The sequence below is a fragment of the Dama dama genome, chromosome 20 (genome assembly GCF_033118175.1).
Source record: "Dama dama isolate Ldn47 chromosome 20, ASM3311817v1, whole genome shotgun sequence".
Taxonomy (NCBI): Eukaryota; Metazoa; Chordata; class Mammalia; order Artiodactyla; family Cervidae; genus Dama; species Dama dama.
Window position 1 is genome coordinate 21820072 of NC_083700.1, and position 20447 is coordinate 21840518.

General features: G+C 45.3%; 3 protein-coding genes across 3 annotated transcripts; 2 read left to right on the forward strand and 1 right to left on the reverse strand.

Annotated features, from left to right (window-relative positions):
* The first annotated feature begins 1246 nt into the window (after positions 1-1246).
* LOC133040783 (histone H2A type 2-B) lies at positions 1247-1857 on the forward strand. The gene has a single exon (XM_061120938.1). It carries the CDS (start codon positions 1283-1285, stop codon positions 1673-1675), a length of 393 nt encoding a protein of 130 aa, XP_060976921.1. The 5' UTR covers positions 1247-1282; the 3' UTR covers positions 1676-1857.
* On the reverse strand, positions 1759-2278 carry LOC133040784 (histone H2A type 2-C). Its single transcript, XM_061120939.1, has one exon. It carries the CDS (start codon positions 2228-2230, stop codon positions 1841-1843), a length of 390 nt encoding a protein of 129 aa, XP_060976922.1. The 5' UTR covers positions 2231-2278; the 3' UTR covers positions 1759-1840.
* A 250-nt stretch (positions 2279-2528) lies between these two features.
* LOC133040785 (histone H2B type 2-E) lies at positions 2529-4816 on the forward strand. Its single transcript, XM_061120940.1, has one exon. It carries the CDS (start codon positions 2554-2556, stop codon positions 2932-2934), a length of 381 nt encoding a protein of 126 aa, XP_060976923.1. The 5' UTR covers positions 2529-2553; the 3' UTR covers positions 2935-4816.
* The last annotated feature ends 15631 nt before the right edge of the window (positions 4817-20447 follow it).

A 20447-nucleotide genomic window follows, 5' to 3' on the forward strand; every position in this document is an offset into this window, starting at 1 on the left:
GCCAAAGTATTGGGGTTTCAGCTTCAACATCAGTCCCTCCAATGAATACTCAGGAATATTCATGAATATATGCTGTAAGATGCAGGAAACTGTAGATGTTAGCTCAGGTACCGGGCAGACTGTTGGTGCAATTCAGGAAAAGAACGAAGAGAGGGGAGCTGGGGGTGGCGGGCGGGGGCGGGGTGTGACTGGATGAGTTTGCTTTTGGCTAGGTTTTGGATAGGTTATGAGTTATTGGGACAGATAAGTTGAAGTATCCAGTAAACAGGTATATAGGCATGAGCTTCTGCAACAAGTACTAGTTGAAAGCACTGAATTGGGTACGACTTCAGGAAGAGTGAAGAATGGAGGAGTGTGCGGAAAAGGCGAGTAGGGAGGCAGAGCCGAGCTGAACACTGGGATTTAAACACGGGCAGAGGAAAAGGAGGAGGAAAGACGGAGGGCGACGTTTTGAAGGCCAAGGGAAAGACGCCTTCAAGTTGAAGGCGGTTTGGGACGCCTCCTGGAGATCAAGAGGAGGATGACATCCTATTCTGGGCTTCCCTGGTGGCTCAGACTGTAAGGAATCCACCTGCCTGCAATGCTGGAGACCCGGATTCGATCTATGGGTCGGGAAGATCCCCTGAGAAGGAAATGGCCCTCGGTTAAACCGGAGTCTGAGGAACAGAAATGGGTGGGGGTGGGGCGAAGCCACACCGCAGGCAACAACTAAATCCAAAGAAAAGAAGAGGCCTCAGTAGTTCTAAATTTTTAAAGGTAGTCTGGCTTTGACAAACCAGAAAAGGAGGAACTTAGTAATTTAAGGTTTCAAGGGATAATTAGCTTAAGAATTCGGGACCCTCGAGTGGGAGTAACTGCATCTGCTGAAGGCTCTCCGCAGCCCTTTAGGATCCTTTCTGGGATTTCCCTTGGTGTAAACCGGAAAAAACCTACCATCCCTAAGCTAGAAAAAAATTACCACTCAGTAAACAAAGCAAAACAGAAGAGCGTTTTGTTTTGAAAGCCTTCACTTTAAAAATCCTGGCATGCAAATAAAGGGCTTTAATGTGGCTCACAACGATTGGTAGGTACTTATAGAAGCCGTCATTTCCTCGTAGCGCAAGATGCAAACGAAGAGTCTGCTTTTCGCTTTCCTATTGGCTGTTCGATCGGACTCCGCTTTTAGCCAATCAAACCACTTCCCTTCACCCCTCCCGGTACCTCTTATAAATTACATCAAATTGGTTATCCTTGCCATATCCTTCTCCTTGAAAAAGAAGCTGTAACTGCAGTTTTAGCAGTAATGTCAGGCCGCGGAAAGCAGGGAGGCAAAGCTCGGGCCAAGGCTAAGTCGCGCTCATCCCGCGCAGGCCTTCAGTTCCCCGTAGGGCGAGTGCACCGCCTGCTGCGCAAAGGCAACTACGCCGAAAGGGTGGGGGCCGGCGCGCCGGTGTACTTGGCGGCAGTGCTGGAGTACCTGACCGCGGAAATCCTGGAGCTGGCGGGCAATGCCGCCCGAGACAACAAGAAGACGCGCATCATCCCTCGCCATTTGCAACTGGCCGTGAGAAATGATGAAGAGCTCAACAAGTTACTCGGGGGTGTCACTATTGCCCAGGGCGGTGTCTTACCCAACATCCAAGCAGTCTTATTGCCCAAAAAAACGGAGAGTCACAAGCCTGGCAAGAATAAGTAATTAAGAGGCTTGATACCATCCCCACTCACCCCAAAGGCTCTTTTAAGAGCCACCACCAAAGTGTCAAAATAAAGGGCTGATCACAAAATAGCGCATTAGCTCTTTTTTTGAAAACTTGGGTGGCTCTAAAAAGAGCCTTTGTTCTTTGGTTTACTTTGTAAGGCTTTATTTGCTTTTGGCCTTATGGCTTTCGGTTTTCTTTGGTAACAGAACGGCCTGGATGTTGGGCAGAACGCCGCCCTGGGCGATGGTGACCTTGCCCAATAGCTTGTTCAGCTCTTCGTCGTTGCGGATGGCCAGCTGCAGGTGACGAGGGATGATGCGCGTTTTCTTGTTGTCTCGCGCCGCATTACCCGCCAGCTCCAGGATTTCGGCGGTCAGGTACTCCAGGACCGCCGCCATATAGACGGGCGCGCCGGCCCCCACGCGCTCAGCGTAGTTGCCCTTGCGCAGCAGACGGTGCACCCGCCCTACCGGGAACTGCAAGCCTGCGCGGGACGAGCGCGACTTGGCCTTTGCGCGGGCCTTGCCTCCCTGCTTTCCGCGACCAGACATGACTAAAGATAAAGGCAGCACAGTTAAAAATCACATCCCCTCGGCAAACGATTTAAAATACCACCGCTTGGAAAGCCTTTATAAATTTCCCGAGGGGTGGGGTCAGGAACGAGCTTTTCATTGGTCCTAAATTGGCTACTGAAACGGCCAATAAGGTTAAAGAGTCGGTGTTGTTCCGTAGATATTACTGATAACGTAAGGTCTCTTCGCGGACCAATGGAAACGTAAGACTTTTGGAGCCTTAATTTGCATGCGGTGGTTATAAATGGATCAGGCCCGCCCATTCTCATATCTCTTTTTTTGCCAAACGGTGTTGTTCCACAATGCCTGAGCCGGCAAAATCCGCTCCCGCGCCCAAGAAGGGCTCCAAGAAAGCCGTTACCAAAGCCCAGAAAAAGGACGGTAAGAAGCGCAAGCGCAGCCGCAAGGAGAGCTATTCCATCTACGTGTACAAGGTGCTGAAGCAGGTGCACCCGGACACCGGCATCTCGTCCAAGGCCATGGGCATCATGAACTCGTTTGTCAACGACATCTTCGAGCGCATCGCGGGCGAAGCGTCGCGCTTGGCGCATTACAACAAGCGCTCGACCATCACGTCCCGGGAGATCCAGACGGCCGTGCGCCTGCTGCTGCCCGGCGAGCTGGCGAAGCACGCGGTGTCCGAGGGCACCAAGGCGGTCACCAAGTACACCAGCTCCAAGTGAGTCCCTGCCGGGACGCGGCGCTCGCACGAGTCGCAAAGCCGCTTGATTTTCCAAAGGCTCTTTTCAGAGCCACCCACCTAATCACCAGAAAAGAGCCTTGTTCACTTGTTTTTCCTCAGTTCCTCACAAAGTAAGTTACTCTAGTTGGCTAAAAGTAATGGAAGATGACACACGGAGCTTTTTAAGCCCCTATGACTTGAGATTCCTGGCGCGTGACTGGCTTTGCTTTTGAATCTAGGGCGCGTCTTAACCCTCACTGCTGCTTAGCTTTCGTATGAGTCAGTTCTAAATTAGGATACTGAGACTACTCCTAGACTTGTGTCCTGGTGACTCTGTTGGGTACGTTTCACCGGTGTTCCAAAACGAAGTGAGTGATTTTAGCTATCCACATTTAAGAAAGAACCCCAGGACACGACCAAGCCCGGGTCTTCCGAACACTGCGTCACAGCCCTGAAGAATTACACGAGTTTGGCAGCTGCGTGGGAGCCGGATCACCAGTTAGGCCCTTGCGATGAGGCTTCTTGTGGACACCGCGGTTCGGGATACTTCGTACTGAGCCCGCGCTGCCTGGTCTCAGCCTTCCCCTGATTGGACATGAATATTCAAAATCTCCCGCCGCTCCGGAATTCATAGGTTCTGGTTTGCGCCGCTCACTTTGGCGCTGTGAGATTCCTGTTATTTCCTGGTTTGTGGATCATTTTTGCTTTTGTTCTTTTCTCGACATATTTAGGCGTCAAGTCACTGCAAGGCGCTAGTTATTTTAGTTTGGTCTCAAACGTCACCTCTCAGACACCTTCGGGAAGTTGCGCCTCTTCTTCCTGTCTCTGGTCCCTCACTATTTTATCTTCCTCATAGCAGCTGTCAGAAATTGTTTTGCTATTAATAGTTGGTTTTTCCCCCCTTGTTTACCATTTTCTTGAAGACCTTTACAGAAACTTTATTGGTTTAGTTTTCGTCTATATTGTCCCCGCCAACCGGTGTTTGGCACACAGTGAATACTAATTCAGAAGTACTTAAGTGTCCAATTTATTTTTCTGTTCCTCTTTTAAAAATCGCCTTCATGGATGGATGATGGATGCGGTTCATTTCCATTAGATGTATGTGAAGACATGATGAAAATGGAAATGTTTCTGAGCTTTCCCAAGTTGGCTATGGTCACCTCAGGTAACAGCTGAGAGGAGGGCTGTATTTGTGTGTGTGTGTTTATGCTAAGGAGGAGGTGGCAGTCCTTCCTTTATGCTTTTCAGTTTGGTCTAATCTTTTGGATTTTCATTAAATTCAGAACATTGCTCACTGGAAGATCCTTTTCCTTTCTTCATTTATGACACCCTCCTTCCATCCTGATCTTTTGTTCCCCACTGAGATGAATTTTTCCTTTACATTCAGTTTGATTTGCTCTTCAGGAGGCCCTATAAAATAGACGAGGTTGGGGCTTCCCTGGTGGCTGTGGTAAAGAATCCGCCTGCCAGTGCATAAGACACAGGTTCGATCCCTGATCCAGGAAGATCCCAGAGAGGAAAAAAAAAGAATGTTTCTCAATATTCCTTTAAAAATCAGGTTGAGAGTTGAGTGGTCCACTGGTCATGCAGCTAACATTGTCCAACTTTGTACCCTCAGATGCAAGGATGATTGCGTTTTATTTTATTGTAATTATGGAATGTTGTATTTTTCTGTCCAAGCCTTGATTCTGCTGATAATGGCACTGATGGACTGATCAGCTATTCAACTCTGCTTTTGGATAAGGGGTCCTGGAGTTGATTGCAGGGGCTTCATGAATCCAAATGGACTCCGGACATTATCAGAGACTAATGTTTCTTACATGTGTGTTTTCAAATGTGTGTATATGCTATTATTGTTAATAAATTTACCAGTTAATTTAAAAGGTTGGCTGTATTCTTTTATCTGTAATATATTTTCTAACTAGGTAAAATCACTACTGGGTCTAAACAAATGTATAGAGATGTTTGAGTGCCTCTGACCTGGAAGGTGAATATTTATAAACCATCAACCAAATTTGCTTTTACTCCGGAAGGGTGTTGGGGTGAAATAGTGTTTTAGGAGGACACTGTTAAATGCATGAGCACAAAATGAAACAAAGGTCATGACCACAAACAAGCACTATAAATAGAGAAAAAAAATAAAGTTATTAACAAAGTTTAGGAAACACATTTAGTGTCTCTTGGATGTTTTTCTAGGGCCTTCACACGTATTGACTCCAATAACTTTATGAAATAGTTACCACTATTGTTTCCCACAACAGGCATAGGAAGGCTTCTCAGAAACTCTCCAACAATAGTTCAATGTTGTGTTTCAGGGACTTGAGAAAGTAAGATCACTCTCCAAAAACCTGTATTTGTTGCGAAATACTTATGCTTTAAAATGTCACCTACTTTAATTTCAGGATGCACCGTGGGTATAAGTCTATGATGGAGGTGGTGGCTGAAAGACTTGAGGTGGTGGTAGTGGTGGCTGAAAGTCTGTGTGGAGGGCTCTCATTTTCCATTCCAGAGGCCATAGCTCAACTCTGTTTAGTTTGTCCCCATAGTCATAGGATGGAGAAGGAAATGGCACCCCACTCCATTACGCTTGCTTGGAAAATCCCGTGGATGGAGGAGCCTGGTAGGCTGCAGTCCATGGGGTCGCACAGACTCAGACACGACTGAAGCAACTTCGCAGCAGCAGCAGCATCAGAGTCATAAGGCTCACCAGCTGAAATACTTTTACTGAGAATAAGAGAGCTTTGGTAACAGGTTGTAGGCTCCTCCTGGGCATGGTGTTTACTAGGAAGGAAGTTATAAAGTGAGGAAGGGGAAAGAAGTGTTATAGTTGATATTTTAACTCTGGAGGGGAGGTGATTATTGATGGTCAGATTTATCCTCCTAAAGAACCTCTTTGATCTCTTCTTTCTCCTTCTCAAACATCTCTATACATTTGATTAGTGACGTGAAAGTCACTCAGTCGTGTCCAACTCTTTGCCACCCTGTGGACTAGACAGTCGGCGGAATTCTCCAGGCCAGAATACTGGAGTGGGTTGCCATTTCCTTCTCCAGGGGATCTTCCCAACTCAGGGATCAAACCAGGTCTCCTGCATTGCAGCCAGATTCTTTACCAGCTGAGCCACGAGAGAAGCCCAAGTTGGAGTTAGTAACAATACTTGTTATAAAAATACTTGGCTTCTACTTAGCACTTAAACTGTTTACTTGTCCTCTGCTGAGTGGTTTACATGCATTGCCTCATTTAATCTTCACAGCCACCACTTAAGATAGGTTCTGTTCTTATAAGATAGGTTCTCTTCTTATTTTATAGGTAAAGGAAATTGAATCTCAGAGAAGTTAAATAACTTGTCCAGGATCATTTCGGAAGTAAGTGGTGGAACTACAACCCAATGTACACTTTTAAAAACTTTGATATTCAGGGCCCTCCATAATCTGCCTCTTCCTTCTTTCACAGCTCTTATCTCCTACTGCTATACATACAGGTTTTCCACTCTTTCTTTCTGGCCAACCCAGAGCTTTCTTTCAAGCCAAGGCGATAATCTTCCACCCCAAATGACACCTCTCAATTTCTCTACCTTCATCTCTTCTTTAAAAATAGTAACAGAAACTGTTTACTATAGTAATTGGCATACAATAAACTGTACATGTTTAGTTTAGACATATGTATATACCCATGAAAACATCACTACAATCATCATAATGGACATATCCATTCCCCCCCCCCCCCCATAAGAGGTTTCTTTATGCTCCTTTTATAATTCTTCCCTCCTGCCCACTTCATCAGTGTCCTCCTTTGGCTCTGTTCCTGCCCTCAGGGAACCACTGGTTTGCTTTATATCATTATAGATAGATTGTATCATACAGTGGGTATCATTTGTATCTGGCTTCTTTCACTCAGCGTAAGATTCGTTCATATTTAGGTGCATGTATCAGTAGTTCTTTCCTTTGTATTGGTGAGTTGTATTCCATTTTATGGCCACAATTGATAATTTCAGTCACTTGCTGGATAGTTGTGTTGTTTCCAGTCCTTTCTCCACCTTTTCTTTTCTCCCCTCCTTGGCTTCTCCACATGGCAAGTGAGATCTTAGCTCCCCAATCAGGGATGGAACCTGTGCCCACTCCATTGAAAGCATGGAGTCCTAACCACTGGACTGCCAGGGAAGCCACCTTCCTCCACTTTTTAATGCATTCCAACTTTGTGTCATGATGGTTCCACAGTAAAATTTCTGCCTTCAAATGGGAAGGAATTCAGAAGGGGGATAAGGCATATACACAAATAGCTATTCTATTCAAGTAGGACAAAAGTATTAGGGTTTCACTTCTGTTATCCTAGGCTCAAAACCTCTCTAATCCATTTTATGTCCTGTGACTAAAGTAGTAGACTATAGCACAGACCTGACCGTATCACCTACCTGCTCACAAACCTCCAGTGGCCTGCCTTACAGCCATAGTTTGGCCTTCAAAAGAAAAAAAAAAGTCTGGATAACTCTGGTCCTTTAAAAAGGAGGCTAACATTGATTACAATATGGCTAGTAATCAGTGACTGTGGCACAGGGAGTAAGCCTGAGGGGGCAGCTCTGTTCGGGTTGCAAACTTGACCTCTAGCTTAAAGACTATCCCTGAGACTGGGTTTAATCATTCATTTAGTATAGGTGATTGAAAATCTGTATCTGCTTATTTTATAAATAATTATCTAGTCCCTGATGGCTCAGTGGTGAAGAATCTGCTTGCCAATGCAGGAGGCGCAAGAGAATTGGGTTCAATCCCCGGGTGGAGAAGATTCCCTGGAGAAGGAAATGGCAACTCATTCTAGTATTCTTGCCTGAGAAATCCCATGGACAGAGGAGTCTGACGGGCTATGGGGTCACAAAAGAGTCGACACGACTTAGGAAGTAAACAACAACCTGGATTGAAAACCAAGGCTGCTTCTCTGCATCAGCATGATTTAGGTTGTCTGGGCAGGAAGAGGATATTTCATGCTTACTGATAAGATTTCACACAGAAAAAGTTCTGTTAACCTATGATTTTTAAGAGAACATGGTTTCTCAGTGAGTAAGAAAGCTGTGGTCCCTCAAGGGGATTCTGATTCTTTGTAGCTACAGTTATATGTCCTTGGGACTTGTGTTTCCTCTAATTCTTTGACTAGATTATCCCAGCCTGATGAATGGCAGAACAGATTTTTTACTTTCTCAGTCCTAGCGAATGTCTACTTTCTCAATGCATGTAAGTGGTATTGTGTTTTATATTTTATTCTATTTTTTACCTTCTCCCTTTCTAACCTATATTTTAAACATTGACCTTTGCCTCTCTACTCCCACAAGACATTTGCATCTCTCTTTGCTATCCATGTTGTGATATAAATGTGCACTCTGTTGACTGAAGTACTGGACTAAACTTCAAGAATACAAACAGCACACTTTATCCCCCTCTCTCCCAGTGAAAAGCACCCACATTTGCTCCAATTCCCCAACATCACAAAAATGCTGTTATAAACATCATTGTTCATTCCCTTATAAACCTAGCCTATCCCTAATTTTGCATTTGAGGTCCCTGAAACTGGTCCTTAATGTCCCTAGCATGAAAGCTCACTTCTCCTTATTGCCTTTTGTCTATGCTACATGTTTGTTTTCACCGCCCCTTCTGCCTGGATTACACCACCTTCCTTAGCCCACAATCTGAACATGTCTCAAATCCTAAATATTCTTGAGAACGCACCTCAAATATCACCTCCTACAGGATGGGTTCCCTTGTTTGTTCAGCTGGAATTGACCTTTCCCTCTCAGCTTCCAAAAGCTCAACCTGCATTTCTCTTTATCATCCTCCACAATAGGCCTTCCACTCCTGCTGTTCACATGGGTATCACTTCCCCACAAAGACAGGCATCAGGTTGTGTACAAGAATAGAGAAATTCAGAAGGCATGTTTCAGAGAAATATTGACTTTAAAACATAAGTAAGATGAGTTTTACTTTATCCTTTGTAGTGTCCTCTAGCCATTGTTTTTTTAGCTATGGGTTGTAACTTATTAGTGGGTTATGAAATTGGTTTTTGATAGAGATCACCTTTTTCCTCCCCTTTTTTAAGAAGAGAAGAGAAAAATATCAGTATGTCACAAATAGTAAATATCACTTTGTGAAACCTATTATAATTCATATTCTTTTGTGAATGTGACTAAGAAGCAACATAATAACTGTTTCTTACTGGGGGTTGAGGTTAGAAGAGGTCTCTTCTACTGTACTGAAAGGTCACAGAAAATGCCCCTCCAGAATATACCACTTTGGCATATTGATAATTTTGAGCTGTACTCACTTGCAAAAGAGGATATGTAGAGGCCGACTTTCTGAACTCCCATTAGCTGCCAAAGAACAGATTTTCCAAAAGAAACTTGATTGTCATAACTGCCCTCCCCCAGGAATTAGACTGATCAGGAAAGATTGACTCATCACAGGAGAGGAGACTAGAAGTCAAGACCATACCCAGACCAACTTTGTCACAAACCATCACATCTCCCTGGTGGCTCAGATGGTAAAGAATCTGCCCCCAATGTGGGATACCCGGGTTTGATCCCTGTTTCAGGAAGATCCCCTGGAGAAGGAAATGGCCACCCACTCCAATGTTCTTGCCTGGAGAATTCCATCGACACAGGAGCCTGATGGGCTACAATCTATGGGGTGGCAAAAAGTAAGACACAATTGTGTGACTTTCGCTTTCATTATACCTCCCATCTATTATTCTATGGCCTATTCCTTTGCCCTCAAAGGCATGCATTCTCCCTTAAGAGGCCTAAATCTCCCATCCCCTTTCCCTATTAAGAATGATATTTAAGTCTGAATTCTAAGTAATCTTGGGGTGTTACTCAATTTTTTTTTATTTAAAACATCTTTATTTGACATAAATGAGCCTTGTTCACACCTCTTCTGTTCCTTTTTTCGTAAAGGCTGTCACCTGTTTCTGTCCTGTTTTCTTCATGATAGGTTATTTTAGAGGGATGACCATTTTTCTCCCCACCCACAGAAATCCCCACATCCACCTCACACAAATGCAGATGACCAAATTCTAATCAAGAGTGACTTCGGATCGGATTTCCAACCTCTAAGCAGTAGAGACAGCACAGTCTGAAACAGAGGATGTGACAGTAAATGTCTCCAAAGACGAGGAAGGGCACTTTTAGTTTCCAGAACAGAACAGACTTGTTCAAGAGGCCCACAAGCCTCAGCCGATCACCAGGATCCACTTGATCTTTCTGCTTGGGAGGACTGTCACCGTCACTGGCACCCCTGATTCATCAGCTGTGCTCCCAGGGCTCCTCAGCTACAGCGAACTCAGCTTGCCTTTACAAGCAAAGCGAAATGTTTACAGAGTGAAAAGAAGGATTACAGAAGAGGTCAGGGCAGCCTCACAGACAATAAGAGTATTTTGCTATACCACAAACACTCCCACACCCATTTCTATTGGTCTAGTGGAGCATTACTTTCAGTTAGGCTGCTTTTAGGATGAGAAAATACACAAAAAAAGTGGGAGACGGCCTTGAGGTGTCACGAGCTTAAGTTCTTTGTGCTTGCACATTACATTACAGGTTACAAAGGCAAGCTGCAGGACTGTCGGAAGGAATGATGAAGACTCAGTGCACTCGATGTTCACAGGACAAGAAATCAAGAATAAAAGTTTTAAAAAGCAAACATTATAGATGCAACGCTACTATTGGTGATTATTTTTTGGTGATATTTTGTGCCTATGTTAGCAAACTTCTGTTTGCTTTTTTCTGGTTAATCTCTTTTATTATGGGGTCTCACCTAAAAATTGAAAAGGGCAAATTAACTTTCCTCCCCTACAGTACATTTTGATGTTATTTGTAGCTATTGTGTATATCACTTTTCCCTGAAACATTGACTTAGATTTCAAATTACATCTTGGCCGTTTTTTAGCTGGGTGACTCACATTCCTACGTGTCTCGTCTTCACCAGAAAATTTCTTTTCTGTAAGAAAAAAAAAAAAAAACCCTCTTCTTCCTTTCCTGGGTTGTTGTGGAATCAAATGAAAGGACATAAGTGAATGGCTTCTGTGATTCATAAGGCACCCAAGAACCCAAATATTCTTAATGTTGGCTGCAGTCTAGCAGAATCTCAAGATGCTCATTATCTAGAGATGAGCTAATGTACTAATTGTTTCCCATGTATTAGTCTTTCCACAACATGATTGTACTCTTGCCAAATATTTAGGACTTGTATCAATTGTAATAATTATTAATTCAATGCCGTGTTGAAACTGCTGTATGTATTTTGCATTAACTGTATTTATCTCATTTTATTCCTGTGGTAATTCTATGACGTGTATACATTTATTGTCACTATTTTACAGATATTGAAACTGAGGCCCTGAATTGTTATTCTAGCTCTGTGTCCTTTTCTCTTCCAGCTTTTTCCCAGACAAATGAATCCAGGGAACAATCTACTGTTGCCCAGACAGTTCAGGCCATCTCCTGGTTAGCAGAGGCCTTTAGCCACGGGCCAAAGACATCCCCCTGTACTGCCCCTCAAACCTGGGCTTCCCCAAGTGGAGATGCAGCCTTCTCTCTAGCCTCTACACTCATGGACACAGGGAGAATTAGTAAAAATGCAGACTCTCACTCTTAGCTTTAATACTCAGGTGTAAGTGACTGAGGGCCCTTTGGAGGTGAAGGGTTCATGGGCACCTAGAGAGGGAAACCAGGGGAAGTATGGGCCTGCTTCCAGAGGTCCATAGAGCTCAGAACCAATTGTGGGTTGCATAGTGTCCCCCCAAAATGTTCAAGTCCACCCAGAAACTCAGAATGTGACTTTATTTGGAAATTCAGTCTTTGCAAAGGGTCTTGAGATTTAAATCATCCTGGATTGAGGATGTGATAAGTGAAAGGAAGAGGGTCATGGGAAGCCAAAGGGAGAAACTGGAGTTATATTGCCAGAGGTCAAGGAACAGAAACCATAGAAGCTGAAAGAGGCAAGAAAGCATTCTCCCCTAGAAGCTCTGGACAGAGGACGGCTCTGCTAATACTTTGTTTTCAGACTCCTGATTTCCAGAACTGTGAGAATATAAACTTCTAAGATACCAACTCTCTAGTAATTCTTGGCAGCCCCAAGGGAAAAAGTACAGCATCCTGGCAGCAGTCTGAGTGTGAGCTGTCCTGAAGAGCAAGAAGAGCTTGCCACTGCTACAGACCACAGCAGAATCAACCTGGGCTCTTTCCGCCCTGGCGTGGCCTCAGGGAGCTCTATAGATGTCCATGGCTAGGAGAGGTCAACCACTGTCTAGGGGCCTTTGGTGACACTTGTGAAGATAGCGATGCCCTGAGGAACTGTGGGTTAAGCTGGTCAAGGGGTTCATGAAGAGGACAATCTGTTTGCTGTGGAATACTAACACTCCCATTCCAGAAGCCTGTTTTTCTCCTCTACTATCTTCCTTCCCTCCCTCCCACCTTTCTTCCAAGTGTACTGCACACTCTGTTCCTGATCACACTCAAATCCACAAATTAAAAAAAACCTAGTGTCTTTCATGAATGACAGGATGGTGTATTACTTTCCCTTTAACAAATTACCACAGATTTAGTGGCTTAAAACAATGCATTTATTGTCTTGTAGTTGTGGAGGCCAGAAGTAAAAAATAAAGACTGATTTCTTCTGGAGGCTCTGCGGAAAGAGTCCATTCCTTGTCTCTTCTAGTTTCTAGAGGCTGCTGGCATTTCTTGCTTCCTGGCCTCATCACCCCATCTCGGCTTCTGTCATTACATCAGCTCCTCCCCACTTAGCCTCCTGCCTCCCTCTAATAAGGTCTGTTATGGTTACATTTAGGGCCCACAGCAATCAGTGCAAAGAAATAGAGGAAAACAATAGAATGGGAAAGACTAGAGATCTCTTCAAGAAAATTAGAGATACCAAGGGAACATTTCATGCAAAGATGGGCTCAATAAAGGCCAGAAATGGTATGGACCTAACAGACGCAGAAGATGTTAAAAAGAGGTGGCAAGAATACACAGAAGAACTGTACAAAAAAGATCTTCACGACCCAGATAATCACTATTGTGTGATCACTCACCTAGAGCCAGACATCCTGGAATGTGAAGTCAAGTGGGCCTTAGGAAGCATCACTAGGAACAAAGCTAGTGGAGGTGATGGAATTCCAGTTGAGTTAAAAGTGCTGCACTCAGTATGTCAGCAAATTTGGAAAACTCAGCAGCGGCTACAAGCCTGGAAAAGGTCAGTTTTCATTCCAATCCCAAAGAAAGGCAGTGCCATAGAATGCTTAAACTACTGCACAATTGCACTCATCTCACATGCTAGTAAAGTAATGCTCAAAATTCTCCAAGCCAGGCTTCAGCAGTACATGAACTGTGAACTTCCAGATGTTGTTTTAGAAAAGGCAGAGGAACCAGAGATCAAATTGCCAACATCCACTGGGTCATCGAAAAAGCAAGAGAGTTCCAGAAAAACATCTATTTCTGCTTTATTGACTATGCCAAAGCCTTTGAAAGAGGTGGGAATACTAGACCACATGACCTGCCTCTTGAGAAATCTGTATGCAGGTCAGGAAGCAACAGTTAGAACGCGACATGGAACAACAAACTGGTTCCAAATAGGTCAAGGCTGTATGTTGTCATCCTGCATATTTAACTTAAATTTAACTTATATGCAGAGACTCTCTGTGACCCCATGAACTGCAGCATGCCAGGCCTCCCTATCCATCACCAACTCACGGAGCCTACCGAAACTCGTGTCCATTGAGTCGGTGATGCCATCCAACCATCTCATCCTCTGCCTTCCCCTTCTCCTCCTTCCCTCAATCTTTCTTTGCATCAGGTGGCCAAAGTATTGTAGTTTCAGCTTCATCATCATTAGGATGGACTGGTTGGATCTCCTTGCAGTTCAAGGGACTCTCAAGAGTCTTCTCCAACATCACAGTTCAAAAGCATCAATTCTTCTGTGCTCAGCTTTCTTTATAGTCCAACTCTCACATCCATACATGACTACTGGAAAAACCATAGCTTTGACTAGATGAACCTTTATTGGCAAAGTAATGTCTCTGCTTTTTAATATGCTGTCTAGGTTGATCATAACTTTCCTTCCAAGGAGTAAGCGTCTTTTAATTTCATGGCTGCAATCACCATCTGCAGTGATTTTGCAGCCCCCCAAAATTAAGTCACCCACTGTTTCCCCATTTGCCATGAAGTGATGGGACCAGATGCCATGATCTTAGTTTTCTGAATATTGAACTTTAATCCAACTTTTTCACTCTCCTCTTTCACTTTCATCAAAAGACTCTTTAGTTCTTCTTCACTTTCTGCCATAAGGGTGGTGTCATCTGGGTATCTGAGGTTATTGATATTTCTCCCGGCAATCTTGATTCCAGCTTGTGCTTCCTCCAGCCCAGCGTTTCTCATGATGTTCTCTCCATATAAGTTAAATAAGCAGGGTGACAATATACAGCCTTGACCTATTTGGAACCAGTCTGTTGTTCCATGTCGAGTTCTAACTGTTGCTCCCTGACCTGCATACAGATTTCTCAAGAGGCAGGTCAGGTGATCTAGTATTCCCATATCTTCCCAACTTTGGTATTCCCAATTCTCCACAGTTTCTTGTGATCCACATAGTCAAAGGCTTTGGCATAGTCAATAAAGCAGAAGCAGATGTTTTTCTGGAACTCTCTTGCTTTTTCGATGATCCAACGGATGTTGGCAATTTGATCTCTGGTTCCTCTGCCTTTTCCAAAACTAGCTTGAACATCTGGAAGTTCACGGTTCACATACTGTTCAAATCTGGCTTGGAGAATTTTGAGCATTACTTTGCTAGCGTGTGAGGTGAGTGCAATTGTAGTGGTAGGTAGAGCATTCGAAAGGATACTAGGTCCTTTTGAGTGAGGATTCAGAAGCCAGGGTTTTAGATCCCTCAGGACACAAACATTTCTTGACTATGTAGGCACTGTCAGGATGCTGACCTACAGATGAAAAAGGACCAAATGTCCACTCTGAAGGAGCTCAGAGTCTAGTGAGGAACTAGAATGATAAACTAATCCTAGAGGACCTGCCAAAATGGAGAACCTGTATGCTTGTTGCTTCCCTGGTGGCTCAGCTGGTAAAGAATTCACCTGCAATGAGGGAGACCTGGGTTTGATCCCTGGGTTGGGGAAAATCCCCTGGAGAAGGGAACAGGTACCTACTCCAGTATTCTGGCCTAGAGAATTCCATGGACTGTATAGTCCATGGGATGGCAAAGAGTCAGACACACCTGAGTGACTTCGATTACATGCTTATTGGAACCCGAGGAGAATGCTGCCTTTTGGCCTGAGGAGTGAGAGGGTGGTTGTTGGGGGTGGTGGCGGCGAGGCACAGAAGGGAAACGTCACAGGGCTGAAGTCTACAGACTAAACAATAGGCTTACACAGGAGGGGCACATATCTGGACAGAGAAAGGGTTTTGCCAAGTCATGGAAGTAGCAGCGAATTGAAGACACTGGACAGGGCCAGAATAAACTTATGCAACTTCTGCTTACTGAACCAGGGAAAACTGTTTTTTGGAACTCAGGGAAAGCCTTGGAGGCTAAAGCCTTCCTGCAAACAAGAGGTCGGGGGCGGTGGGGTGGCCGGCTCAGGAAGGCCCTACAGGGTCCTGCTTGGTTTCACTAGGCAAATAGCTAGGTAACATCTAATTAAACCTATATATAAGGAGGTTTAGCTTTATAATTTTGTTTCAATTTTCTAAATTGCTAATAATAGCATTATAATCTTTTCTAGGGTTTATTTTGACTCACACACTGCTTGCCACTTTACGGGAACTGTTTCTTTAAATAATTCCAAACACCACCACCAGGCTAGTCCCATTATCTCCATTTTACAGATGAGGAACTGAGGCCTGGTGAGATGAAGCATCTTGCCACAGTCATGCAAGTAGTAAGAGGTAGAACCAGGACTCAAAGTCACGTCTGCGGCCTTGCACTTACCCTCTGCCTCTCTGTACTGACTCTTGATGTGTGGGTTCCATTCTGAAGGTAATGGGGTGGAGGGCATGGAAAGACTGTACAGCACATGAGGGACAAGCTCAGCTCTGGCACTGGGTGGAGATTTTTCTCCACTTGATGATAGGAGACAGGTGGAGACTGGGTAAGCAGGTAGAGAAGAGTCCGCTGAACCTGGTGTTCAATCATGCACCCTCTGGCATTTCCCCTCCCAGCTTCCAGTATGTGCCCTTTACTTGGTGTTTCTTGCTTCATGTGAACTTTGGAGTCCCAGTGCCTTGGTCAGAATCCCTTGCCCTAGCTCTGAGAGCTTGGGCAAAATACTCAAAGCTGCCTAGTCTAAAATGAGAATAAACTGTTTACTTCCCTTGCAGGGTTGTCTTGGTGATTAAAAGAGATACAAAACATAAAGCATGGTCAGAGTCCCTGTGATGACCATCTTTGCCTCTTTGGGACACTCTCTTCCGGTGGCCCTCTTGTTTTTCTGGCTGTTCTGTCTCTTGCTGTCTCTTGATGTTCTCTTCATCTGTGAGCCCCATCACTGCTCCTCCTTGCCTGTCTTCTCTTCTGACTCCTGGGTGCATGAGTGCTAAGTCTCTTCAGTCTGACTGTTTACAACCCTATGGGCTGTGGCCTACTTGGCTCCTCTGTCCATGTAGATTTCATCTAATTCTCTTCCTCCTATTATCCTTAGTTATCTCCTAAGGACTTCCCCCAGAGTAGCTCCAGCTGAGCCCCTTTGCTGATTAAATTAATATTCCTAACTCCTGGTGAATGTACTCTAGATGGATAACCGGAATCTCAGCTTTTATGTTGCATAGGACTTACTGAAAAGCAATTTCTTCTCCCTAAATTCTCCACCTTAGTGAAATCTACCATTATCAAGTCAAGGAGAGGCTCCTCCCTCTCTTGCATTCTCCAAATACCTCTATCACCAAATATTATCAAATTTACTTTCTATAATTCCCTCAAGTCCATCATTTTATCTCTGTCCACTCTTAGCCACTGCCTTAGCTGAGCCCACCGTCAGCTCTGATTAAAGGACCCAGAGTCCAACAAACAAGCCAATGCCATAGCCAACTTTTTCTGAAAACATGCTGGACATGATGAAACTTTTAAAAATAATGTGAATTGATTTTTGCTTGAGTTTCTTTTTTGTCTTTTTTTGTCTTAAGTACCTAAAATATCAAATTTTGATATTGCCATTAAAAATATTGGGTACTACTTCAGCCTAGTTTTGCAAACAATGAAGACATTCCAAAAGTTTTCTATTAGGCTTAGGAAGTTTGACCTTCACAGAATAGCGGTAGGAATGTCAACTTTGTCCTACTGCCCAAAGCAGTATCAATGTTTGCTAAGTGGCTGTTGTGTTCTGCAACCCCATGAACTGTAGCCCGCCAGGCTCCTCTGGCCATGCAATTTCCCAGGAAAGAATACTAGAGCAGGTTGCCATTTCCTACTCCAGTGGATCTTCCTCACCCAGGGATGGAAACTATGTCCCTTGCATCTCCTGCATGATAAGTGCATTCTTTACTACTGAGCCCAAGCTGTCACGAAAATGTCTGTGGCAGTTTGGGAAGCCCTGAAGACACTGGAGAATTCCTCAGTCCTCCTAGAACATGCTCATGGTGAGAACCAGAGTCTGTTGTCATAAGCTTGTGGGGCAAATCCCCAAGATGGCTGCTGATTGGTGAGGCCGTAGTGTCTTGCCGAGGCCTTACCCTCCACTGGGTGAAAAGGATTGGGTCAAACAGGTCTCGCTTTCTCAGAAAGTGAGTGTGCAGACATCAGTTTGCACTGCCTGTTGTTTCTTGGCCTTATGTGAGGACAGGGGGCTTAGCTGAACAGAGTACACTTCCAGAGTTGAGGCCCAGAGCCCCATTATGTAGCGTCCCTGAAGAGAGATCAATTATTCAGACAAGACCCTGCCTTAAAGAGTTCACGTGTGACAAGAAACCAGGAAACACCAACCAGGGAGGGCCTCCCCTTTTCCACCAGCAAGAGACCAGTGCTCCTCTCTCTCTTTCTTTCACCATTCTCCATTCACACCCTGTAACTGTTGAGTTTGGTCAGTGAGCACTCCACTGTGGTTGCAAAAGTAACAGAGGTGGTTAGAAAAATGAAGGCAGGACAGACATTTCTGAGAAGCTAGGAACCCCTGAACTGCTTTAGCCATGAGAGATGCCCCCAGACTGACCCCAAATGTCAGGTCCACGGGGAGATCTTCAATACCTGCTTTAAAAGCTGCTATATTAATAGTATTACTTCAGGAAATACGATCCTTGGGAGTAAAAGCCCTGACATGGACATCTATACACTCAGGGGTCTGCTCAGCCGTTAATGGCTCAGACATGCTGGAAAGTCACTCATTGAGAACTTCAGGCTGTAACTTTGCAAACAAATGTCAGTGGATGAGATGCTGGGTGCACACACGCCACCGCTGCCCAGCCCCGAGTCACTGCTGCTTCTGCTTATATCTCATAAAACACAGATCCTGAGGAACCCATCTTGCAGCATTGCTCTGAGCAGGGAATGAGACCCTGTGTCTGTATTCATTTCCTAGGGCAGCCATAACAAAATACCACAGCCTGGGTGCCTTAAACATCTTAATTTTCTCACAGTTCAAAACGTTAGAAGTCCAAGATCAAAATGTCAACAGGGGGACTTCCCTGGTGATCCAGTGGTTAAGAATCCACCTTGCAATGCAGGGGATACAGGTTTGATCCCTGGTTGGAGAACTAAGATCCCACACGCTTTGCAACAACTAAGACCCAATGTAACCAAGTAAATGAAATAAATGAACAAATTAATAGAAGATGATCAGCTGGCTTGATTTCTTCTGAGATGTGTCTCTTTGGCTTGCAGATGGCTGCCTTCTTGTGTCCTCACAAGACTGTCCCTCTGCTGTCTGTGTCCTGATCCCCTTCTCTCATACAGATACCAATCATTGGATTAGCACCTATTTTAATGACACCATTTTAACCTTAATCACCACTTTAGAGGTCCTGTCCTCAAGTAGAGTCACATCTGAGGTACTAGGAGTTAGGGCCTCGACATAAGAATGGGTGGGTGGGGGACACAATTCAGCCCATAACAAGGCCTTTTCTGAAAATCTTTGTGAGCCTGGGGCTAAAAACTGGGTACCTGCTGTCAGAAGCTACACTCCACTCTGCTCTTCTTTGCCCCCCCCCCCCCCCGGCCCGCCCGCCCAACTCCTTGCAAGGGGCAAAAGTTTTCAACAGTGTCTACTTCAATTTCTATTCCCCTCAGTGCATTTTCATTCATCTCTGGTAATGCTTTTACCAACTGTGCTGAGACACAAAACCCCCGAACTCTGACCTCTTTAGGTGCAAACAGGCCATACTCAAGGTTAGAAATAGGTGGCTTCTGAGTCTCGTATGGACTCTGCTCTCCACCCCCCCCCCCCCCCCCCCCCGAGGTGAACAGCTTTGTTCCTAAAAGACAGTAAGAGACCTTAGACTTCTGCTGTCATGTGGTGCAGGAATCCACTCCTCTGAGGCAACGTCAAATCTCTGCTCTCAAATCTTGGGGCCGGGGGATGGGTGCAAGGGAGAGGCTCTGTTCTGCCTTCCACTGGTTCAGTGCTGCCGTAAGCTTCAATTCCGACAACCTTGAGCTGAATAACTTCTCAAATAACTAAACAGAGCTCAGGCCTGTGCACCTCAGGATGTCTCCAGGAAGAATCAGTCTCCTGCTGTGGAGTGGAGAAAAATACCGACAAGACCGAGTGGTCAGGTAGTGACCTAGATTACGGTGGCCCACGAACCCCGGTCCGTTCATCCTCTTCCCCCGCTGTTCCTTCGGGCAGGTCAAACCCACTAGACTGTCTGAACTGCATGCCCGGCCGGAGACATAAGATCCTTCTCCATCCTTTGGTCTATTCCAGCACAAAGCTAGTGGTACTTGTCTGAGTTGGGTTGGTATTTGAAAGGAGCAAGGTCAAGGACTTAAAATACCAGGCAAAATCGTTCAGGCTTGGGCGGGAATCATGAGAGTGGGGTAAGGGGATGAATAGCATCCGCTAATATTTTCCCTGAGGGAAGTCCTGGCATAACTGACATTCAACCTGCAGCCAGGGTCAGGAATGCCGCCACTAGACGCCGCAGAAATGGGCCTGGACCGAGGAGGCGATTTCCTTCCCTCCCCAGCGGGAGATCCGCGGGAGGGGCCCCTTTCCGGCGCGGGAGATGTCAGATCTGCGCCCGGCTCTCAGCTGCCTAAAGAGCCAGGCCGGCCCACTCTAGTCCGCGAATCCTGAGTCACTCCGCCTCGTTTCAACTCACCTCCCCGGCCCCCACCCACGCTCCCGGGACAAATTCCAATTCTGGGCTACAACCCAGCTCCAAAACTCCCCAGAAGAGCACGAACCTACCGGACGTCTTGGGCGCACCCAAGGAAGCGGCGGCAACCCGCCAGCCCAGACAAGCACACTGACCCAACTCTGAAGTTACTGACACCCGGGAAGGCAGCAGCAAGCAGGGGTTTAGACCGTACAACTGGCCTCTTTAGCCTGTTTAT